This window comes from Lepisosteus platostomus, chromosome 20 (assembly GCF_059453375.1).
Source record: "Lepisosteus platostomus isolate fLepPlt1 chromosome 20, fLepPlt1.hap1, whole genome shotgun sequence".
Taxonomy (NCBI): Eukaryota; Metazoa; Chordata; class Actinopteri; order Semionotiformes; family Lepisosteidae; genus Lepisosteus; species Lepisosteus platostomus.
This window is the reverse complement of record NC_142630.1, coordinates 12,826,870-12,852,363: the sequence shown is the minus strand read 5'-3', so window position 1 is coordinate 12,852,363 and position 25,494 is coordinate 12,826,870. Positions and strand designations below refer to the sequence as shown.

The following is a 25,494-nucleotide window of genomic DNA, read 5'->3' as shown; positions in this document are numbered from 1 at the left end:
ATAGATTTTGCTCTACAGGACATTTCCAGAGATGAAAAGTTGACTTAAATGATCATGCTAGATCCCAGCCTAGCTCCTAACACATTGTACCATTTACTGTATGTGCTTTAATATATACAGTATTTGCAGGAACTGAAAGCCAAAACTATTAGTACAGTGGTGGTGAAAATGGGCTGTTCCAGAGAAATGTCAAATGGGTCTCTCTTTCCAGAGGTCTTACATCACTCGGCAGGTGATCGCCACCGATGGGGGGAACAGAAGCAGCATGGTGGAGCTGGCAGTCACTATCACCAATGTGAAGAACCAGCCACCACAGTGGGAGAGGGACAGCTACGAGGTGGTCATCCCCGAGAACACCATGAGAGACACGCCCATTGTGGTGCGTTGACAGTTTTCAGCAAAAATGGAAGACGGGCTCCTTCTTATGGTGATATTTAACAGTCTGGAGAGCAAGTCTCCAAATCTCGCACATCCACTCTCCTACATATAAATACTTGCCAGCTGCCCACAACTCTGCACATATTGCACTTTTGCAGCTGCCTCCTTGGTTCATTTCTTGTAAGAAAGGGGGGGTTGTGACAACACTGGTCTTCGGTCAGCACTCTGATTTCTTCAGCCAGACAAGTTAATGTGAAAATATGAACCACGCTACTTTCATCGATTCATTTCATCATTATGAGAATTTGACCAAACTATTTTTACTACTATAGCAGTAAATATCTGCTATCTCTATCTGCTATAATGTTTTTCTTGTAGCCTTTCTTGAAGTATTTCCTTGATAGTGGTCCTTTTTACCTAAACACTATTGAAGCTCCACTTTCTATTTGATTTAGGAGTTTTAGGACAAAACACTTACATACAGGATGGGTTACCCTGGCCTTGATCTTGTCTGGTTTAAGACAAATTATGTCTCTTAGTTTCCATATTACTTTGTTCTTCTGCCTATATCATTTAAATGAAGACATTTCCACTTCAGATTGTAGAGAGAGACTTTTCATTTTTAGCTTTATATTATTTATAGTCATTTTTTATGAATGTGTTGAAAATTTAATTTGCAGAATTTACATCACAGCTTTAATAACCTATTAATGGCATTAGAAAATAGCAATGAATATTTAAATTAAGAAAAAATAAGTAGAAACCCTGAACTGATCTGTTTTTTTATTTTGATTTGAGTGATGTATGCATCCCTTGGAACTTAAAATGTAGTATGAAATGTTAATATGATAGGCTTCGCTGTAGGCAACTGCAATTGCTATAGCTTTCTTTTTTTTATGAAATGCATAAGGGGATGATTTGGGTAAGTGATGGACATCACTCACTGCTCCTTTTTTTTTATACCCAGACAATCAAAGCCATTTCCCCGCTGGGTGATCCACGGGTCACCTACAATCTGGAAGATGGACTTGTGCCAGAGACCAATATGCCTGTGCGCTTCTATCTCACTCCAAACCGAGAGGATGGCTCAGCATCCATTTTGGTTGCAGAGCCACTGGACTATGAGGTCACCAAGAATTTCCTGCTGAGAGTCCGGGCACAGAATGTAGCAGCTGTTCCCCTGGCAGCCTTCACTACTGTCTACATAAATATTACAGGTACACACAGGCCCAGTCAGGGTCTGCAACCTTTTTACTCCGTCATCGAGACTAAGTGCGTGAAAGTGCTTACTTTCTGTTTCTCTATTTAAAAAACGCAATTCCTTCTTTACAAACTAATAAAAGTACATTTGTACTCTTTCTTTATGTCAGGATTTCTTCTCCATAGCAGGAGACTTAGAAGAAAATTAGAGTACTACAGATTAGGGCAAATAATTATTGTGATAAGGCTTAGAGTAAATATACACTCACACTAGTCTGTTTTACACTTTCATTTAGGAAGCAGTGCTACCTTATGGACTTAAGGAAAAAAGTTTTAAGTTAGAGGTATTCTAGGTAAAATTGAAAAAAAAAACAAAATATAAAGACTTGTTCGGGTAATTGTAAAAACGACGAGGGCAGGAAGGAGAACGAGACAGAGATTACTGCTCTGATCTTAAAATAACTAGGCCCTGAAGCCACATTTTAAAATGGATTGCTCTTACTCCTCATAGCCCTGTGATGGCTTCTGGGAAACCTGTGACCACTTTCAGGTGCTTTGAAGTTCCACACACCAGAATGTTATTACTTGGATATCAACCAGCAAGAGAAGAAATTCTTCTCTCCCCGTGATCATATCCTTCACATTGGCTTTGAATTGAAGGGCTGCTAGTTTCCCAGTGCAGTAAAGGAGACACTGGCTTCTCAGGGGTGCTTTAAGAAAGGCCTGTGTTATCTAAATTCCCCGTTTCCTTTCAGATGTGAACGACAACGTGCCCTTTTTCACCTCATCGATTTATGAAGCTACAGTCACTGAGGGAGCTGAAGTAGGAACCTTTGTTCTTCAGGTGTCTGCCAATGACTTAGACCTTGGTCTCAATGGAAAAGTAAGGACAGATTGAAAACACAGGCCCTTTGTCATGTATACGCATACAGAAGAGATGTGAAAAAATGTGTCTTTAAACGTGATCCTTTGCAACAAAACAGTCATGCAAAATATATTGCATATTAAAAGTGTTCTTCATGATACAAGTTCATGACAAAAAAGCAGAAGATGCCAACTGGAAATATTGTCTTCTTGATGTTATAAAATGAATGTAATAAGGAATTCTATTGAAAATGTGTATAATGGCTCTAAACTCAGTAGAAGAAATACTGATGTAACTAACATTACACTGTTCTATAGAATGCTTGCAATCCTCCAAGAATTAGTCCTTGGTAGCCGTGATATGAAGGGGGTGGATTGCGGTGGCTCTGTGGCTATGGATCTGCGCCTATAGCTGGAAGGCTGCCAGTTCGTGTCCCATGGCCAGCAGAGGAATCCTGCTCCATTGGGCCACCAAGCAAGGCCCTTAACCCCAACTGCTCCAGGGACGCCATATAAATGGCTGACCCTGCACTCTGACCCCAAGCTTCTCTCCCTGTCTGTGTGTCTCATGGAGAGCGAGCTGGGTTATGCAGAAATTCCTAATACAAGAACTTTTATATGGCCAATAAAGTGATCTTATCTTTTCTAAAGGTTCACTATCTTCAGGAAATTGTCTCTAAAACAATATTATCATTAGCAATTTATAACTTTCCATGTCTGAATCCAGTTTCCTTATTTTTGAAGATCTGCTAGCATTAAATGTGCCTTAGGCAATACATGAGTAAAAAACCCGTCATTGTCTTTTAAAAAATAACAGCTTTTGCTTCACTTTTTCATTAGTGCCAATATTCTTCATGCTGAGAAGATTAAACTGATCTCTTATTAAAGTTATACTAAACAAACAAAAATGTTTTTTTTTTCCTTTGATGTGCATAACATTTGTATGAGAATGAGTTTCCTACCCTACTTTCATTTCAGATTTCTTATTCCTTGCTGAATGACCGGAGTGGAGATTACCAGTTTTTTAGGATTGACCCTGAGAGTGGAGCAATTTATACAGAGGCAGTGTTTGATAGGGAGTCCAAAGGCTCCTATCTCCTGGAAGTGAAGTCAGTGGATGGCTGGGAATCTGCCAGGCCAGGAAAACATGGACAGCCCAATTCAGGTGAGTTCCAGTCCTTAATCTCCCAGGAGACCATTCTGTGAAAAATATTTTAAACTGTGTTAAAGTTTTTGTGAGGCTGAATTTTTAAATTAACAATATAGAAATAAAATTTAATTTCCTGTCTATGAAGATAGGTTTATGTTAATTAAGTTTTTTTACAGTTTATAATGGATTATTGAGTGGATATTGAGCCCATTCATTCATTATGATATTTTGAGAGGCAAAAGTTCTGTTTAAATATTAAAGAAAAGAAAATAATTTGCCCCAGTAGTTGCTATGAATGTTACATGATGGCATAGAAGCATCTTCTGCAACTTCTAACTAAACTTGCCAGTGTCAAATATTTATTAATCTGCTTACCATCGGCAGTGAATTTAAAAACGGTCTTCTGTGTCACCAAACTGGAGGGACAGTACTGTAGTTCTTGTGACACCACAAATGTACTTAAAGCTTCCTTTACTTAACACAAAAATAGAATAAGTTCAAATTAATTAGTTAAAAATGACACCATAGAGCATACTGTATCTCAGGGGAAAAAAAGATTCTGTAGTAAAACAGAGGTCTTTGAATTAAAAAATAAAAACTTTTTTTTTCAAACTAGAAACAAATGGAGGTAAATAGAAACCAGTTCATAAACTTTTGATTATCTTGCCAAAAGGGTTCATTTGACAAATTGGATTGCGTGAAAAGTTTAGGTTGTGGCTGGTTGCTCCAGGGCAACATTATCTCAGTGTTAAGCTGTAAACTCTCTATAACCAGTTTAAATAATTTATCTCATCTTGAGAAGTATATTGCAAATTATGTTCTTTTTGATATCCATATCAAACGTAGCTGGGCTAGCCTGATCCCCCAAGGGTCCCCTTCACATCTGTCGGCGTGATGGCTTCAGAAACAAAGCAGTTCTGGTGAAACGAAGCTGACAGAATAGGAACATCTGAGTTTTTAATCTCCTCTGTTATCGTTTTTCCAGACACGGCGTATGTGCGCATTTTCATCAGCGATGTGAACGATAACAAGCCCATCTTCGCTCAGAATGTCTATGAAGTCAACGTCGATGAAGACGCCGATGTCGGCTTTGCCGTTGTCACTGTCAGTGCTAATGACGACGACGAAGGTAAGTGGCAGGGCGAACAAAGGGAGATGTCGCGCATGTGGTCTGTTTACTTTATGGGCGAGGGAAGGCGACAAAATCAGTGACCCATCCAAGGTGCGATGGGTCTGGTCACACTGAAATATTTTGAAATGTTTGCAATCAGTATTTCCTTACGGATGCAATTTGTTGTTTCTCAGATCAGTTAAGTAACAGGTTATAAATAAAACCTTCTGTTGAAGGTCTTGGTGTTTCTACCCCTATTTTACAGTATTTAGTGGTGAGGTCAAAATGAAAGATACCCTGAACACCCATTGTCTAGCCGTGGGTCTGTATATACAGTATGTATTACAAGAAGATCAGTCTGAGACTGGTTCATCCCTTTAGGAATGTAACACAATGATTCTTTATCAGGCAGGAAAGAGGTATACTATTATCAGGCATTTATCAAGACATCATTGCGAGAGAATAGCTTGTAAAATATGGTGTCCTTGATGAATGAGTTTACAACACGGAGGTTTATCTCTGTCATCTGAGCAAACACATTTGCATAAGAAACAAAAACTTCCCCATTATTTAAAAACCTATTGAGGCTAGAAGCTGGGCTTATCCCATGAGCTTATCAAAGCAAAGAAAAAAAAAACTCTTTCAGGCTGATAGAGTACTAGCTAAGATAAGTGTGCAGAAATTAGAAGGGTATCTTTTGCCTGGTTAACATGGTAGAAAAACAATGCAAATAGCAGATGTGCTATTTTTACCCTTTGGGTTTAAGCAATTCTTTTTAAAACTAGATGATACGCTCAGAATTGCATATTAATTCTTTGAGAATTACTAGTTTTCACATTTAGAAACTTCTAGGATTGGAATTGTGATTGGTTATATTTACTCTATCTGCACGTAAGTGACAAACATAAATTAAAAATAATGAAACTCCATGACAATGGTTTGACAAAAATGAAGACATACAGTAAGACATACAGTACAGATAGAAGGATGTCTTCTGACTCATTTGCTTTTGTAGTCGCTGATTGATCTGAGGATCTTACCCTGGCCTTTTTACCTGGAGCAAAGGTATCAGCTTTGACAATATACTGTAGCAACTTGTCCAGATTCCCACAAGCCTTTATTTTGAAGAAGTCCATATGATTGATTTATTCTCTGCCTTTGCGAATGTGGAATGCTTTAACTAGAGCCCTTATTAGTCTTATCTGTACAGGGCTGCTACAATGAGTTTGTTCTTTTGGTCTTTTATTACAATGTATTGCTCTTTTAAGGATGTTCCTTTGAACACAGAAAAGTATCAGGTTGCTCTTCTCAAGACTGATTCCACAGCAGAAAATATATGTTTGTTTTATTTTGGTGGACACAGTGATACAAAACATGTACAAAATATTCATTCCAGTGCATTACACAATACTAATAAACCATCCCTTGCCTTAAATGTTGGCCGTTTTATTGCTTTCCCCAGAGTGCCTAGAAAATGACACAGCCAGCTTCACTGTTTCCCCATTTTATTTTGTAGTTTAAGCTTTAGCTACCTGCATTAAACACATTGCACTCGTCAATTTTAAACTGCCTGAAGTTTTGAATTTCGTACAGATCTTTTTGAATTTCTTTGAATTTCTTAAATTATAATTTTAATACAATTATATAATTATAATTTGCCAACACAGGTACCCACCCCCAATTTCAGCATTCAATCCATTATGAGTATTAATTTATTTTCCCAAATACATGGGCAAATACATTTCGTGACTGCACAGCACCTGAAATTTCAACGTCAAAGGCTTTCTGAATTTCTAAATATACCATATAATTTGCTACACTTATATTATATTTTGAAGGAGGCTGGACCTACCTTTCTAATATCTATATGTTGTCCCCCCAAGAATCATATTGTCATACAGACGATCCTCTAGTTGTAGTTTTGTTTCCATAATCTCACATGTAATAGATTTAAGATTTAAGATTATAGATGACCTATAATACATTACTTGCTTTTTGTCACCCATTTTATGGATGGACTCAACATTAGCAATTTTGTAGTCAATCGTTCTTACCATTATTCTTCTGACTTTTGGCAGAGGTTTATTAATTGTCTATAGAAATCGTGTTTCCTTAAGTACAGCTGGTAGATTAACATGAAGCCCTGGAGATTTCTTTGTCTTAAGTGTTTCTAGTACATGGAATACTTCTGCCTCTTCTGTGCAAATACTTCAGTATTTAGCATAGAACTTTGCCTTTCGAGAGCTGGAGGCATGTTGTTGAATTCCTGGGGGATCACCTTCGCGAAATGTTCATCTAATACATTTTATTATTTATTTCAGCCTGCATTGCAATGTTGTCATTTTCTGTGAACCTTTCTGAAGTTTCTTAAATCTGGTTTTCAGTTTGGATCCTGTTCCCTTTAATCATTTCCCTAAATGTTTTGGGTTTTTTTCTTTATCTGGATTTTGGGTGCTCTTGAGAAGAATGTGTTTATACCTTTAAACTGTTGCTACCCATTTTCTACCAATTTAATCTTTCTAATTTTACTTCTGATTTTCTGGCTCATCGTTTCTGAAATTGCACATCACCGTTTAGGATTCTACTTGTACGGAAAAGATGTACAATTACAAAATAATCTTTAAAAGGTACCTTATTATGATTTTCCTCACCTCTAAAAAACAGAGATTTTCTCTGGGAGCTGTTTTAGTGAACTGACTAAGAAATATTGAGCCATGTCTAGCCAATATATATGAGGAAAATTAAAATCTCCAATGATAACCACTTCATCTTTTGATTTACGCAAATGATCCTGATTTTATTCCAAAAGACTTCACTGAAATTTGTCTTGGAATCTGGTATTTTGTAGAGCACCCTTAACAATATGTCTATAAAAAACTTTTTGCAGTTCTAACCCAGGTAGATTATGAGACTCTTGTTTAAACCATTTCAGGTTGCTGTCTCTTATTACGCTCTTTGATGCAAAGCACTATACTTCCTCCTACACTTCCACTTTCTCCATAATCCAGGCATGTTCCAGTTACGTTTCCAATTACATCACAATTGCCTAATATGATTACAATGATTTATCAGTATTTAAGGGTTGTGAGATAGCATTTTTACTTCACAGTAAGGCTTGCCTTGTTTCTGCATTTGTTTTCTACTGTTTTTGTCATAGGTGCCAATGCTAAACTGCGCTACCAGATCACTTCTGGCAATACCCGGGGAGTGTTTGATGTTGAACCTGAAGTTGGAACGATTTTCATCTCCCAGCCGCTCGACTATGAGCAGGTGAAGAAGTACAGGCTCCACCTACTGGCCTCTGATGGGAAATGGGAAGACTATGCTGTTGTCAATATCAACGTGATCAATAAGAATGATGAGGCTCCGGTATTCTCAATGAATGAATATTATGGCAGTGTGACAGAGGAGCTTGATGGATCACCAGTGTTTGTGCTGCAGGTGTGCAGAATTTTCTGAAATAATAAAAAAGTGTTTAAATTGTCAATCTGTGCTTTTTTATCACACTATGAATAAGAAATGTTATAAAATAGTAGAAAGGTAGTTATTGTTACAAGGTATGGTACTCTACTCCTGAAGCTAATAATTGTTAGCAAGTTTGACAACACTGTGGGATTTAGAGAAATCTTACCTTGTATACATTTAAAACGTCCTGCAATTATAATCTTGTTTCACATGTTTCATGTTTTTTTTTCCAATGAAAAAAATGGCAAACTTAAGGCATGACTCTGGTCGATCTTTCTAGGTAACTGCAGCAGACCCTGATAAAGATGCCGACCAAGGTGCCTTGAGATATTCGCTGCATGGACAAGGGGCAGAAAGCGAATTCGTAATTGACGAGGTGACTGGGAAAATCTACGCACAGAAGACGCTGAATCGGGAGGAAAGGGCAGTCTGGAGATTTGTGGTTCTGGCCACAGATGAGGGTGGGGAGGGGCTGACTGGCTTCACTGATGTCATCATCAATGTCTGGGACATCAACGACAACGCCCCAGTTTTTACCTGTATGCCGGACAACTGTAATGGGAACGTGCTGGAGAACTCCCCCAGTGACACTTCTGTCATGGACATGACAGCCACAGACCTTGATGATAGCACTGTTGGACAGAATGCAGTGCTCGCTTACAGACTAGTGGGTAACGTCAAGAATGGAATCAACATTGATTTGTTCAACATCAATCCCACCACAGGGACAATATTCGTTGCCCTTGGAAACCTGGACAGAGAAAAGACGGATAAGTACTTGCTTGTAGTGGAAGCAAAAGACGGGGGAGGGATGACAGGAACAGGAACTGCAACCATCTGGGTGACAGATGTCAATGACCATGCACCCAGGTTTACCAAGAATTTCTGCCACACAAGAATTTCTGAAAATAGTGAGCTTAACTCTGCTGTACTGGAGATTTCTGCAACCGATGCAGATGTGGGAGAGAATGCCCAGCTGACTTTCAGTATTATTGGAGGTGACCCGGAGCAGAAATTCTACATTGAAAATCACAGGAAGGAACAGAATGGCATACTGAGATTAAAGAAGAGACTGGACTATGAGAAATCAAGTGACCAGAGGTTCAATCTCACTGTCAAAGTAGAAGACCTTGATTTTTCCAGTACAGTGCACTGCATTATCGAGGTGGATGACTACAATGATCACGCTCCCGTTTTTATTCCACACTTCGTTGTCCTCAACCCCTTGCCTGAAAATGTCCCTGTGGGAACCAGCCTTACCAAGCTCACCGCCACTGATTCAGACTCAGGCCAGAACGGAGATATCACTTACAGTATCCTTCCAGAGTCAGATCCATATGGTTACTTTTCCATTGACCAAGCAGGTCAGGTCATGGTAGTAAACCCTTTGGATCGAGAAACCGTAGCACAGCATTATTTGGTTCTGTTGGCTACAGATCAAGGAAGTCCTGCCCAGACGGGCAGTGCCACAGTACAGTTGACGTTACTTGACATCAATGATAATGGCCCAGAGTTTGAAGCTGCATACATGCCTGTGGTTTGGGAAAATGTTCCTGGACCACAGATTGTCAGGATGAACCAAACTTCCCAGCTTCTCTATGCAGTTGACAGGGATACTGTAGAAAACGGGCCTCCGTTTTCATTCATGTTGCCTCTGGAGTACCAAAATAACACCGACTTCATCTTCAAAGACAATGGAAATAACACAGCCAGCATCACAGCATTGAGGACATTTGACCGGGAGAAGCAAAAGGAGTTCTTTCTGCCCATCATTATGAAGGATACTGGACACCCTCCAAAGACTGCTACCAGCACTCTCACCATCACCATTGGCGATGAAAATGATCACCCCCATCGTGCTGGAGAGAAGGAGATTTACATTAACAGTCATAGAGGTAAGGCTCTGGCCTTCCAATCATTATGAAGAAGCAGATTTTAGCAAATTTCTGGTATTTACAGATTTATTTTTATCAGATTTATATTAATTATTATCTTCTAAATCATTAAATAACCAAACTAATAATCATTTTATAAATAAAGGAATTGGTAATGGAAAAAATGTCTTATATTGCAATACTTTAAAACTTCCTTCTTTAATGGTGCCACAAGAAGTATTAAAATGCTGAAGTAATTTAGTGGTGCATAAGAAAGTGCCTTTTAATTTTGGAATTATGTGACCAGTATTATTACATTTTTACTTTTGTGTTTGGAATTTTTTTATGTTAGAATATTATTTAGTATAAGAAATGACTGCTTAGTGTATATGATCTATTGTTATCCACCATGGCTATGAGTGTTGCTGATTGGTTGGGAGGCTTGGAGAACAACATAATGCTTTATTTTTACATTCTCCTCTGAGTTTAACCGCATGAAGTCCCTGGAGTATTAAAATCTCAGATGTGCAATACAGCTGTTTTTGGGTCAGCAATCATCCACATCAGCTGATAGACCTGTAGTTTTCACCTCAGGAGGCAGAGAGAATGGATCGGACTGAACTAATATCCTCCCCTTCTAACAGGCAGAATGCCAACTACTGTCCTAGGAAAGGTCTATGCTCCAGATCCAGATGACTGGGACAACAAAACATATGGCTTTGAAGGATATGTTCCCAAGTAAGTAAAATGACCCATTTAGTGAGGAATAATGTCACTCGAAATTCAGGTGCATTTGAGGATATTTCTTGAGTATTTAGGTATACAGTAGTTAAAGAAGGTTTGACTGAGGGTCATTCACTTGGCCGTAGAAAAGCAGACTCGAACCCCCAAATTGGGGCAGCTGCACAGGTGGAGACGGAGTGGAGGAGGGAGGCATGAGACAAAATTCAAAAAGAGGGGTTTGAGTATGATTCATAAAGCTTTTGAGAAATGGCTTTGGGATTGATTTATGATTTAGGACAGCGTGGCGAAAGTGGGTTGGGTGTCGTCATCCCTTCTAAATTTCAGTTAACTTCCATTTCACGGTAGACTGGGTTGAGAGAGGCAAAGCCTCCAGACCCTTTTACGGAAGCACAGTGGTTCCACAGATATCCACCTGAAAGATAGTAATTGAAATATTTTAGTATATTTATATAGCATATCTCTAACAGATCTTTTTGAATCTCTGTATCATGATCAGCCAACTCTTCTCCTTACAGTGGTGTTTATAATACTCAGAGTGCCTGTGAAGACCAAGAACTGCAAGCAATACAAATTCTTGGAATAGCATTTCTGCTGTCTGAAGCAATAGTGGCAAATGTGAAATATGAAGCATCTTAATTTCCTAGTGTCATTTAAGAAATAACCAGACAAGAGATGCAAAGTGTATAGATTTTCAATCTATCCGAACAAATCAATGTGATACTATTCATCATACAGCTGAAAAATGAAACCTGAGTGTCGTTGTGACGGACAGCTCCAAAAACACAGAACGTCCATGTGAAATGAGAAGGAAATAGATCCTATAATATTGTGTGTCACAGTTTAAAGACCTTTGACTTTGACCTAACCAGCAACAGTTAATGCACTTGAAGGTCCAAGACAACCGTTTAGGTGGTAGCAGATGAGGACTCTAAAGCGGCTCAAAGCCTTTTTTAAAAGATTGTTTTTCTTATTTTGTAATGTCCCATTTCCAGGCATTTCATAGTGAACAAAAGAACTGGGTTTCTCATAATCAAGGAGAATGCCCCTCAGGGTACCTTTGAGTTTAAGGTGAGGGTGTCTGACGGCGTGTGGCCTGACGTGGTGTCGAGTGTGAAGGTGCACGTGAAAGAGCTCCGGGATGAAGCAATCTACAACTCGGGCTCCCTACGCCTTGCAGGTGAGATTAGTCGTGCATGCCTGTGGGTGGAATAAAGCACACTGGACTTTCAGTTTTGTATGTGCTTCGTATTCAGTATTGCAATCTCCAATGCTCTGGAAGCTGTTTACAGTATATTGTTATACTGTGTTACGTCCCAGTGTGTGTTCTGTGTGTGTTTTTTTTTCTGTTATGTCCACACTGCTGACCCTTGATTGTGCTCCCTTCCCCATTGGCCCACCATTACACCACACTTTCAGTATGACGTCATCATCAATTAGCTCTCAGCCAATCAGAACCCTTCTTATTCAGCATATAACATGGAGGTTTTCAGCAAGGAGAGGCCTTTCATTTGTCTTCGGTCCCGTTTGGTTTTGGTTATCGCTTCGCTTCTGGTTATTGCTTCGGCTTCGTTGTTTTGCTTTGTTTTGCTTTGTTTTGCTTTGTTTTGCTTTGTTTTGCTTTGTTTTGCTTTGTTTTGCTTTGTTTTGCTTTGTTTTGCTTTGTTTTGCGTGTGTGTATTTTCGTATAGCTTCGGCTTTGTTGTTTTGTTGGTTTTCTGTTAGTTTCTTTGTACTTTTGTTTGTTTGTGTGTTTATCCTTGTTTTGCCTTTACCTTGCCCTAATGTGCTACATGTTCAACCTTTGTGTTCTTTTGTACCCTGTTCCTGGTTCACCTTGTGTTTTTGTGTGAACGTTTGTAAATAAGGTTAGTTTAGGTTGTTGGGTACACTTTACACACTTAGTTGACTTTGTATTAGTAACACTAGTTTAGTACGGGTGAGTGCCATTTGTCTTGTATGGTTTTGGGTAGTAAGTGCAGGTTAGCTAGGGTGTTGAAGACGCTGAAGACCGTGTGTTTCGGGTTTTCTTTTGCAGTCAGGTTAGCTTTCCCTCACTTTCCTAGCCAGCTCCATTTTGTTTGTTATTTTCTTTTCTTTGGCACCACTCTAGTTCCTTAGCCTTGTTATCACGCTTCCTAGTCCCTCACCAAAACCCACCTGCTTCCAAAAGAATTATCCTAAATGTTACACCCCTTTACCGCTAGACACTCGGGGTCGTAACATACTATATAAATCGTGTGCAGCGAAACTGGTGTGGAAATTAGCATTGCTACAGTACCTCATGGTGCCCAGGTTTGACTCCACTGGGAGGCCTTTGATTTGGTTACACTTCCTGCAAAATCCTGAAGAACTTATTATACGACATGTAAAGTAAACTTGTTCCTTCTCATACATGCTCGGTCTTAAGACAAACCAGACATGATGTTGTCTTTTCCTCTCTAAAGAACTGACCTTATACTATGCATGCTCCTTTGAATATAATAGTCTTTCTGTTGTTTTTCTCTACCATACCTTTCTGTAATGGTGGACTTTGCTGATAAACAATTTATTTATAGAGTTTGCTTTTTTTATCTAAAACCTATTTAATCAAAGTCAGTTTCTGAAAAATATGGGAGTTTCTAGATAATCTATTTTCACCATTGGGGGGAAAAAGATTATATTAAGGTTATGTTTTTGTGTTATGTACCTTTTTTATTTACTGGTCACAAATGCCATATAAAATGCTATAATTAAAAGAAGTACAAAAATCAGTTCAAATAGTTATAAAAACTTCCCTTTTAGGTGCTGAAGACTTTATAATAAAATGACTGATATTTTTATTTCATTTAATAAGTGTATGAAGGGCATAGTAGGTTGTGGGTTGGAGTTTCTGCTGCAGACACTGGTGCTCCACCCTCAGAGAGTTACTGTACCCCAGTTGCTCCAGTCTGCCCAGCTGTATAAGTGGAGACGGGTAGTACTGGGAGGTAATCCCTATAAGAGACCGGTGTCCCATCAGGGGACAGTCATGTGTTCTGTAGTTTACTAAATGGAACTGAAACAAAGTTGAACTCTGACCCCATGAGCCCCTGTAGTATAGACTATACTGTTTTTAAAAAAAAACATTTTTAATTAAGAATGTACATGATGAAATCACGAGGAATAAATCATTCTGGACACTATATTTGTAACACTTGATTCCTGTGGGAATGTAACTATCCCTGTGGTTTGAATACAGCACCAGGAAAGCTTGGAATTCATTAATGAAAATAATAATACAGCACACTGTAGCTCTCATCTCCTAAAGGCTAACTTGAAATCCAGCTTAACTTACATTTAAGATGGATGTGGGGCTTAGTACTGTCCCCTGAGGATGGCTGTTCCTCTGGCAAATCACGTCTCATCAAATGATCAGCTGTGAGTCTGGTATTTTGGATTTGGAGCTGTTTACTAAAGGCAGCAGCAGAAGAAGTCTTTAGGGGTCTACAGTATCTCCTTGCCTTGTGTTTGAATTCTCATTTTTAAGAACACATGCACAATGAAAAGGGCAACATTAACAGGTTTATTTAATACTGTTTTGTCTCATTAGATGAGATTAAAGAAGGATTTTTCTCTCATTCAAACATATAGATTGAAAGGTCAAATGTAATTCAACATTAAATCCTCCCAGCCCCAAAACCTAAAATCCTTACCTTATGTTACCTCTGTGCTGCGTAGGAGGTGATCATCAGGCATTACAAACTGAATTTGAGACAGATGACAATGCAAATATTAATGCAAATATTAACAGGATTTTGACCAAACCTAAACTCTTCACTGGCTTAGAAATGATTATTTCTCTTACCTTTGAAGCGTGAAAACCAAGACAGAATAGTAGTGTCATTTTGTGTTTTAGAAATATTGAGTTTTCGATCAAGGGCTGAATTTCACAAATTATTCCACCTCAAGGTTTGGGTAATGAAAAGTGACTGTCCTCAACCTTTTCTCAAGGTTTTTCTGAGTTAGGCAATATCTTTTTTTTCCTTCATTTTCTCTTTTGCTTTGCACCATTTAATACTGCTGTGCTTTTGAACACTATAATTGCATTACAGTCAGATTCCTTTTTATGGGAGAGCTCAAACTTCAGGGTTTTTTTTCTGAAGATTTAATTCCCTGCATTGACATGGGTTTTAAGTTCTGATTAGCATTCACAGTACCTTAGTAGTCTGAATCTGTGACTTAATCATTAAAAAATGTAAATGAATTTTCTGAATGAGTTTGATAAGACACACTCCAGATAATAGGTCATGTGTCCTATTTGCGGGATCATTTCAGAAACTCTGGGACAGACTTTTGATCCTGTAAAATTCTCCTATCATATTACTGTACCTTTTTCTTCTCTTAGTGCCATAAAAATGTCTGCCTGAAAAAGTAGAAGAAACTTGTAAAATGGATAGTATTAATAATAAAAGGATACTTTCACAAAGCCCTATTCTTTTAGGTTTCACTTCAGAAGCAGAGGAGCTTAGTTTTAACCCATAGGCTTTGCAGTCTTTCCAGCCCTATTATGCCCACAGTGAACAGTAAAGAGAGTCTCTTACTCAAGTGCTTGTAGCTGCATGAAAAATTATGTGATTATTTGGATTGTGTTTCCTTCGAGGGGGTAGGAATGATGTTGATGGAGAAAACTGAGTTAAAGCAGAAGAGCAGTTGTGAGAATTTGTGGCAATTAATCACTTTGTGGGGGAACAATGCAAAAAAATAAACAGATTTGTTTGGTAAGAGAGGAGAAGAATTTCTTCACACATATTCATATTTTCTGGTTCTTACAATTCTTAACAATCACAAAACTATTTTTAATTTAACAAATGACTTTCACTTATTGTGTAGGTGGAATAATCATACTATTTAAAAACACAGGGAAAAAACATGCAAAAACTCTCCTCCAAACAATATTTCTCACTCCTCCTACTTAACCTTATCCAACTGTCAAATACTTGTCTACAGCACTACATAGCAGTGCTCTTGTGCTCTTCGCATACAATAATGTCATCTTTTAATTCCATATTATACTAAAAATGTTTTTGGCCTTAACTATGTGCACATCATAAAATCCCAATTACTTTCATCTGTGCAAGCCCATATTTTTTCTTTGCTTGATTGCTATACAATTAGTTCCTTAGAATCATAATTACAGCAGTCAAGACACTTCCTGTAAAAAGTTTTGCGATTAACATTTCCTAAATGAATGGCAACTATAAAAATGAAGATCTGTCTGCCTTGTTATACAGATATCACAGCCAAGGAGTTTGTTCACAAAGGAGCAGATGGGAAGAGTCGATATGAGACTTTCAAGGGGCTGTTGGCGGACATATTGTCGGTGAACCCCGATAACGTCAACGTCTTCAGCTTGATAAATGTGAAAGAAAGAATGATGGATGTGAGGTTCTCTGTGCATGGTTCTACCTACCTGAGACCAGAAAAGCTGCATGGATATGTTGCAGCTTACAAACAGAAGGTATTGTTTTCTCAATACTTCATCTTTCAAACCCCCTAACACCTCTTAAGCTGGCCCAGTATGCAAGTGAAAACGTGAGGCTTATATTGTATGATCATTTTCCAGCTTCCATTTCTCATGCACACACATGCAAATTAGCTACAGAAAATTATGGCGTCTCCTTATGGGAGTGAGTTAAAGTCAAACACTGCTTTAGTTATTCTTTAAGGATAATTCAGATCCTTTCATCAGTATTTTATGCCACTTCCTTTACACCTTTATTAGAAGAAATCTTGTAATATCATATGACTAGAATGTAAAAATGACAAAACAGTTTCTTTAGTAATGGCTCCAGAATTGGCTTAAGTTTGGTAGGTATTGGATTCTGAATTTAAATTTAATTCCAAATTTAAAAGCCATTCAAAATGTTCTGTACAGCATTCATTGAGCGCCTGCACCATTCTGTCTCTTTTTGTCGTTCATGTCAATATGGGTACTAAAATAGAGATGGAATAATGTCAGGGTCTGAAACTGTGTTCTATTCCTGGCACTCAAGGTGATTTTTGTGTTCTTTTGCCTAACTTGGTTTTGTTGTGCACATTGCAAGCCTTGGTTTGTAGGGGTATCCTCCTGGTCATGCAAACTAGGGCGTGAGATGTTGGTTCGGAGAATGAATCGGCCCTGATGTTCCAAACTGTGAGCAGCACCCTTCTGTGAATAATGGCTCACGCTGTGCACTGAACCCTTGTACTGCTGAGGTCCCTCTGCTCTGCAGTCCTGCTCTGTCTTTGAGCACACTGAGAGCACCGGAGTTGAGCTGGGAGAGGGGGTTGTGGCTTCTGCAGATGACATGAAATCTCAGCGGACACCTTGCCTGCTCTATGTGAAATGTTAAAGGCAAAAAAAGAGACACAAAAAGAGTGCACTAAAAATATCCAGACAGCATTTTAAACCTGGGGAAAGTTTGTTGTGGCATAGCTTAGCAGTGTCAATTAAGGCATACGGAAAGAAAAAGTATAAGATTAAAGTAGTAACTGAGCCTAGGGCATTAAGTAAAACTCGGTTTGAAAATAAACATGAAGCTTGAAGTATTTTTGAACTGTTACATTTTTTAATGAAAAAAAATAAATTAAATGTAGCACTTCCCAGTAGCTGTGAGATGTCACTTTTTATCTTGTGTGCCTTTGACTGTCAAGGATTTGCACCTTTTTTTTAGGTATTTTCTGATTTTAGCTTTTAAGTTTTTGACTGTCAGTTCTCACTATATTTAGCAGAAAAGGGACAATACTAAAACCAATCAATAAATGTGATTATACTTGCTTTGAATTTTATATTACAGTTAATGTAAACTATATTAAGAGAGGTCTGATGGCTGTAAGAGAGGTATTTTTGTGAACTGGAAATTGTACTTCTGATTCCTTTGTTTTTTAATGTTTTTTAATTCTAAGGTTGTAGAGTATATCATAGTCTGATATCGTTTCACAATCTCCTTCTCTTTGAGGACAGGTTAGTTTTTATTATAGAATTCTTATAGATTTTTTTCAGCAAAACTGCTTTAACTGTTTGGAATAAATACAAAGAGATTAATTGCTTTGATCAACCTTAATTAAAGGTGCTCAGAGAATATCAATACAGAGAAAAGACCTGTTTGTATCCATCATTAATTTATTTCCCAAAAGATTAACTTTTTTCCATTGCAATATGAATGTAGTTTTTTAAAGCATTCCATTCCAATAGCACTGGACATTAAATAAAAACCTGTTTAAAGAAAATCAAACAGAACTCTTTATTAAAAAAAGCCTTCTTTATCTTGAGGGTTTTTAATCCCCTGTTCATGTGAGGATTGTCTATTTAAACTGGATATTGGTACTAAAATGTGCAAACATTAATATGGGAATGATAGAAAAAGCTGATTTAGCCAAAAGTCTTTCCTCTGGGATTTCCAAAATATAAAAATATACACTAAAATCCACTATCTGATTTCCTTCTTTAAATAGCTCTGGGAATAAACTAGTGAAATGACTTGCTGCAATTTCCAATAGCACTGGGTATATAATTCAAGCCTTTGGGTATTTTAAGGCTGTTTATGTAAAACCTAAAAGCTGTGCAAGAACTAAGCCATTATTATCACTGCTAGTATAGCTTGGTATCTTCTCCTTGCTTCCCAATTTCCTGGAGTTCCAAGACAATGCGAATGCAAAATGTCCTGAATCATCTGTTCAGGAAGGTAGCTGCTAATGTGTCAGGAGCAGGAAGAATGGTGAGGGAGGCGACGCAGTGAGGAATTTGATTTTCAGTGTTTAACCTCGAAGAAAAGAATACACACTACCTTTTCATAAACTAATTTACACATTAATCTGGCGCGTAGAATAGGGCTGCAGAGTCTGTCAGGGCTGTTCACATATGTTTTTCTAAATGTAGCCGCTCAGGGCAAATCTGCTTGTCTGGTACTGGGCACTAACGGGGCTCCCACTGACCACAGGGAACCCCTCCCCTGACATAGAAGCCACCCTGCTTTGCACTGTCACTGTCTTTTAGCCTCAGCGATCAACAAAGGGGCAGTATCATGCTAACAGTAACGCCATGCAGCATGTTCACTTGTCCTTGGGCAGGAAAATGAGAGGACTCTACAGCATCGGGGCTATTGAATGGGAAAACAAAATGCACACAGATGGGCAGATAAGACAAGATGGAATAGGCCAGAGGTATTAGCAACTGTGTTTCAATGTGTTCAGCCTGCCTAGGGCTTTGGAGATGGAAGAAGACCACTGACCGGCAGCCTACAGCACAATGACACACATAGACAATTTCTCATAATCTCTCTAGTTTTTATACTTTGTGAAGTTCTGTCCAAAATCGGTCTATTCATAGAGATGAGGCCCATTTTGTAAAAGAGTTTGTTGTGCTGGAAAAGACATTTAGATGAAAATGATGCTCCTCTGTGTGTAGTTCCTTTAGAGGAATATTGGAGCACTGGAAATACACTAGATAGTGTTCAGGTCTTTTTCAGGGAAAAAAAAGGCACCAAAACTGTCAGAGTAACCATTGAAATGTGCTCTGAAATAATTACTTTGAAATTGCCTAGCCTTTTGACCACATCCTTCTGCGATGGTTGATTTATTTTCTTTTAATGTGTAAATTTCATTGTGGCTTAATCTGGATCCGAAACTGTGAATTTAACAAGTTGCTTTCATCACTTGATGAAAGCAACTATCTTCACAAGACAGCCAGAGTTTCAAGCCTGTTCACTAGGTCCCTGCATTATGGAAGGAATGGTAAATTACACTTTATATACAATATATACACACTCAATATACAGATGGAAGCCTAGGATATATTATATTTCATGTCATTCTAAATTTGATATATTTGGTATTATAAACTACAAGGTCTACTGAATTAAAAATGTCTCTTTTTAACTCTTCTTGTCAAGCCACAGTTGTGCTGAGACCCAGAAAACTTTCAACTTTATTTCCCCCCTGTTCTCCTGTGGACTGGTCACCTTGCTCCTTTGCATATCAAGGTGACAGCAACAAGCTTCTTTCGGTAATGGGGCCAGCCAGGATTGTGTTATGCTAATGCTCCAGAAAGGAGATATTTCATAAGCAGCGGCTCTCAGATGTTCTTTTTTGCTTTTTTCTGTGCTGTGGGCTTAGTTTAAATCCTGTTTGTAATAAAGGCTGCCGCTGCTCTGTGGTTTTATTTGTAATTCGACATGCCGCCTGATAATTCTCTTCTCCGGTTGCCCCCGCCCCAGCTGCAGTCGGCGCTCCAGGTGAATATCAGCCAAGTGCACGTGGACGAGTGCACCGACACGGACTGCGCAGGGAGTGCGGGCTGTACTAACCACCTGACCATCAGCGACACGCCCACGGTAGTGGATTCCAGCAGTACGGCCCTGGTGTCGGTGACGGTGGTGGTCACGGCGGCGTGCACCTGCAGCAGCCGGGAGCACGTGCACCAGGTGTGCGCATCTTACCCCCGCAACCCCTGCCACAATGGCGGAGTTTGCATGGACAGCCAGACCGGATACAGGTGAGCCTTCTCCAGGTTCAGCACAAGTGCGGTGTGTTTATTCACCGTGAACGACTATGCAAATAGGACCTGATATTTCTAATATTCCCCTGCGAAAATAGCAGCCCTAGTTTTCTTTTAATGTATCATTCTGTACTACGTCTCTCTTGTATCGTTCTTCACTCGGGCTCAGGTTGTGAATTAACAGGATTATTTTTCAATAACCATTACTATCTTACATGCAGATGCTTTTTTGTTTTGTTTTGTTTCGTTTCAGAAAAGGTTTAATCCTTTTTCACAATACATGTTTTTATGCTTTGTTGTACACAATGAATACTCGAAATATTTCACGTATTTGGCCCTCCTTTCAGATGTCTTCTAAATTGGATGCAAAGCAATTCCATCAAATCCACAACAGTATTGGTTGTTCATTCCCCAACCTGACAGACTCAAGGATTATTGAAATGGAGGATAAATTATCAGACAATATTATTAGAACTATACTGTACTGTATATACAAACACATCTCTCAAGTCATTTTGGTGCATTATCCTTTTAATTTCCTACAGGAGTGTTAAAATGAAAGCATAAAAATTTGCTGGGTGCTAAAAAAAAAGCTTGTTTACTTAACAGAGTACAGATAAAATTTACACAAGCTTTCAAAATTATTTTTGTGTGTAACACTACCAGGTAATAAATGTTTTCTGGATTAATAGGCATAAAGGTTGTTCTCTCTGTTGTGTCACCAACAGCAACAGAGAGAACAGCTGAATGTGTAGGGAGTTTTAAAACACAGGCGATTAAAATTTACTTAGAAGACAATGATAAGCAATTGACCATGAGTAATTCATCTTTTAACTGGATATTTTTTACGTTTACTTATTTTACATATCTTCTATTATTCTGTCCACTTTCCACTGTGTATGAGTCTTTCATGTAATGCAGAACCTCTGGAAGGTAACCTGATTCCAAACAATGTGTTTTTAAGACACAAGTCAGCCCCCATGTTGCTGATTAATGGAAACTAGACTAGACCAATGTCTAGTTTCAGATTTAGGGATTATGGTACAGACCAAATGTCAAGTTCTGTGTTTGTCCAAAGTTTTTTGTTCAGTTGACTGGGGCAGATGTCCTCGACTGGGTCAAACCAGTAGCAGTGTGAACGCATCACAAAATGCAGAGGAATAAACGCCATGGGTAACATCGACTAAATACAGTTTTAGCTTTGAGCAATTAAATAATTTTATAATACTTTAAACTATTTAGATACTTTTCTGATCAGGACACAAGAAATGATCATCTCTGCACATGGTTGGAATGTGAAGCAATTTAAGCATTTTTTAACACTAACTTTTGAAACTTAAAAACAAAATATTTTTTTAAATGACCACTTCATGGGTAGAACACTGAATATGTAAAAGAAAAAAAGCTGCATAATGCGCTGTAGCACACTCAGGCGTCTCATAATGCAAGGTGCTTTGAGAAAATTGTAACTTGTCTCAGATCACCCATTAACTGAACGATTCTGAACAACAGAGAGAAGGGGAACAGCGAGCAACTGAGCACTGAAAATAAGGAGAGAAATATCACAGTCCCGACTCCAGCTCCTATGTGTCCCTGACTTGGGTGAAGTGGTTGAAAAATGGATAGGCGGATATAGTCATCGAATCTTTACCACAAGCATCATGTTGATGTTCTCTAAAACTTTCTTGCCTGCTATAAGATAGTCTATAGAGATGCAGCATATTTGTTTAATTCAGGTGGGTAGCTGCGTCAGCATGCGTACAGTAGGCTGCAAAGGAACAAGTAATAGGTTTATTCCATGCTGAAAAAAAGAAGAAAGAACAACATTTCGGCCGTGGAGCCTTCTTCAGGTGTGAACCACAACGTTTTGGCCATGGAGCCTTGTTTAATGTATGGATTCCCTTTTTGGGGGTGGGCTAGGGTTTATGGTTAGTGGGTAAATCTAGCCATATGACAGGTTGGTTGTAGGTTCAAGTACCTTCTGTTGTACCCTTTCATGAGGTGATCTGCCCTGGTTGCTACAGTCCACCTACAGTAGCTGTACAAGTGGGGCCCAGCAGTGCTGGGGGTAATCCCTGTGATGGGACAGGTGTCCTATCCAGGCTGCAGGGGGACTCTCTCTTGTTTGCAGAGCACCATGGTAACAGGAATGAGCGCTGATCTGATGTGGCTTGGATATGGAAATGATCTACAGTACCTGCCTAGCCTCCCTTTGTCAGCAACAGCTGCCTTCAATCCGTTTGGTTTCCTTTTATGCTTTTACGCAAGCGAGAGAACAGAGGCAGTTTTGGGGTTCCATTATTTATTGTCCCAAGATGCTGCTGGTTTTTGATTACAGGCTTGTCTCCAGTGTGACTAGAGTGTTAACAAAGCACGTCTGAGCTCAAGAAACTGCTGCTTTTTGATGTTAAGTGTTTATATTTGGGGGTTTGGAATGCTTGTTCAGGGTTATTATTGTCATTTATAATGTAATGAAGGAGTACAGGTAATGCACACACCTACGGTAGCCTTTCAATATAATTGTGAGTGTATTGTCATTTCAATTTCCACAACCTGGATTATAAATCGACTGAGACTGCAGCCCATTCCATTTTTCCTGTTCCTTCGCAAAGAGCTGTGACAGGCTTTCACTGCAGTGCTACATATTTGACATTGTTATACAGTATCTAATAAATCTCTTCTCCTACAGCTGCTCAGGCTGAAAGGCAAAGGGAATAGAAAAGCACTGAATGAAGGATAATTTCAAACAATGGCTTCACAATAAGACACTGTGCTGATCTTGTGACCTTCAAGATCTGATCAGACATGAAAAAGTAATAAGAGTCGTAAAATAAGTGGCTGCAGTCTCTCCAGCACTGTTGTGAATCAGAAATCCTCAATAAAATAACAAAGGCCCGATAAGAATCTCTCCAAAAAGGTGTTACAGTATTGAATACATTCTAGTAGAGATTTAAAAAGGACAAGTGTTCTTTTTAAAAATGGATGCAGTCACAAAACCCTCATTTTTGACCTAAAAACTCACAAGCCTTTTATTGTGAATCATTTTAATCTTTCTTTTGTATGTTCGCTTTTTTTATGGGTGATTTATCATTAAGCCTCAACAAGTCATTTTTATTGTTATACTGAGTTCTTCTTTTTGAACTGAGTTCTTTGTTGTTTGATTGTCTGATTATTAACAATAATTCTATGTAGCACCTTTATTCTATTAAAACATCAGTGGAGATAACGTCCACAAAGCAGTGGTGGAAGGACACCAATAGGACAGAAACAAAATGCATTGAAAGTTATGAAACCCTAGCCTGAACAAGTGCGATTTAAAATGACTGGAGATGGATGTTAGCAGAGAGGCTTGTACAGAACCATCCACAGTTTAGGTGTATTTCTGTATGTTATAGTCTCACACAGCAAGCCAGAACTTAAAGAGTGCAGCTGTTGTAATGAAAAGTAATAGTTAAGCAAGTCTTTTTGGTAGAAAGGGGCTTGACTGCTTAGTGCTTTGTACAGTAGGTCAGAAGGATTCTTAAATCACTCCTATAGTACAGATGCAGCCATTCAAAACGCGTGAGGTATTTTGCGGTACATCGCGGTGGGCGTGTCTCATGAAAACGCAGTATCACGCGGTATAGCGCGTCATTTGACGTCATGCCGGAAAGTATCTGGAATCACCTTCTAAAACCACCAGGAGGAGACAATAAAGCTTAACCTCTCATGTACAGCATTTGAGCTTTTAAATTTAAACTGTGTATTACAGCATGTTAATCATCAGTCATTAAAAAGTTGGTATATTTTAAGAAAGCAAGATTGCTCAGTTGGACAAAAGTACACAACCTACCTTTACCAGAAATATTTTAATTATGCAGAAATATTTTATGCATCAAAGCCTTTACCGAAGATATTACTAATAGTATTAATAATAGTACGTGTCTGTGCCCCATACTTTGAATGGCTGCATCTGTATGTGCATAGTATGTGAGCCTGGGGTCATGCCAGGCAGGCTAGAACACGAGTGGTATTCATGTGGAGCTTGGATATGGGTAGGATTCTAGCTACTGAGGTGTGAACATATTGAAGACTGTTTGTACTGTAGTGTGCCAAGAGGCACCAGCAAGCAGTGTATTACAAAAGGGGTTTGAGTGTGGAGCTGGATCAGATTTCACTGCAAAGGAACAAGTGAAGGTTAATTCCACACTCAGAAAGGCTCAACAGCCAAAATGTTGCGATTCTTCTTTCTGCTTTTCAGCATGGAATAAATCTTTACTTGTGTTTTACAGTAGTTCAGTCTGTAGTAAATGATATAGCATTTGAGCATCTGTTTGTGACACAGTGGGTCATAAATTATGCAGGTGAAGCAAATCAGTGTTGTAATATATCTGACATGAGTTTTAAATGATAAACTGAGGTTGAGAACAACACCTGGTTAGATGATCCAGTCTACAAGTTATCGATGTCCATGCTAAAGGCATTTTATGATGTAGCCCCAGAAACTTCACATCAGTCTTGTCAAGGTTGAGCTCCAAACAGTTTGTTCAGTCTAGGTTTTAGTATTCGACAAGCAGCCTGTAAGAGTAGTAACACCAGAATATTGGATTGAATTAACAGTGGAAGTTAATACTATGGTGAAATTGTTATCTGGCGAAGTGGTAACTTCAGTATAGGTGCTGTATAGGAGATGACCTAGACTGAGCCTTGTGAGACACCAGAAATCACAGAGTTGACAGATGCTGTTTATTATATTGTTTTTATTTGGTGTGATCAGAAAGGCAAGAACCAGACCAACTTACAGCAATGTCAGAGATGACACCATCTAAGTGACGTAGGAGGTGTGCATGATTAAGAGCATCAAAAGTAGCGCTTAAGGTCCACCAGAACAAGGATAAACAATGAGCATGAAACTCAAGCCATGAGATCCTTAGTCGCCTTCTCCAGGGTTGTTTCATTACTATGGAACTGTCTGAAGCTTGATTGAAAAGGTTAAAGGAGCTTGTTTCTCACCAAATGGTTTTGTAGTTGGGATACTCTGGAGTACTTTGTCTAGGAAGGGGCGATTTGATATTGATTTCTGTGATTAAAAAGACATTGTTTCTAGTAACACACCAATTGCCAGAGATGTTTCCAGTAATTTCCACATCTTTCAACAGTAAACGGACTCCAATAGCTGTAGTTGACATTTCAGCAACTGAACAGGATGGATATTTGCAATACATAATGCAAACAC

The 25,494-nt window shown here is 38.7% G+C and overlaps 1 protein-coding gene across 1 annotated transcript in view; it reads left to right on the top strand.

Moving 5' to 3' along the window:
* Positions 1 to 25,494, top strand: part of LOC148644514 (neural-cadherin) — a 96,692-nt gene that overhangs the window by 50,113 nt on the left and 21,085 nt on the right. The window contains exons 12-22 of the mRNA XM_088613630.1: positions 212 to 379; positions 1,346 to 1,595; positions 2,334 to 2,461; positions 3,421 to 3,607; positions 4,578 to 4,721; positions 7,861 to 8,144; positions 8,449 to 10,063; positions 10,687 to 10,780; positions 11,779 to 11,963; positions 16,036 to 16,262; positions 19,999 to 20,276. Coding sequence (XP_088469756.1) covers positions 212 to 379; positions 1,346 to 1,595; positions 2,334 to 2,461; positions 3,421 to 3,607; positions 4,578 to 4,721; positions 7,861 to 8,144; positions 8,449 to 10,063; positions 10,687 to 10,780; positions 11,779 to 11,963; positions 16,036 to 16,262; positions 19,999 to 20,276 — 3,560 coding nt within the window. The remainder of the gene's footprint in view (positions 1 to 211; positions 380 to 1,345; positions 1,596 to 2,333; positions 2,462 to 3,420; positions 3,608 to 4,577; positions 4,722 to 7,860; positions 8,145 to 8,448; positions 10,064 to 10,686; positions 10,781 to 11,778; positions 11,964 to 16,035; positions 16,263 to 19,998; positions 20,277 to 25,494) is intronic.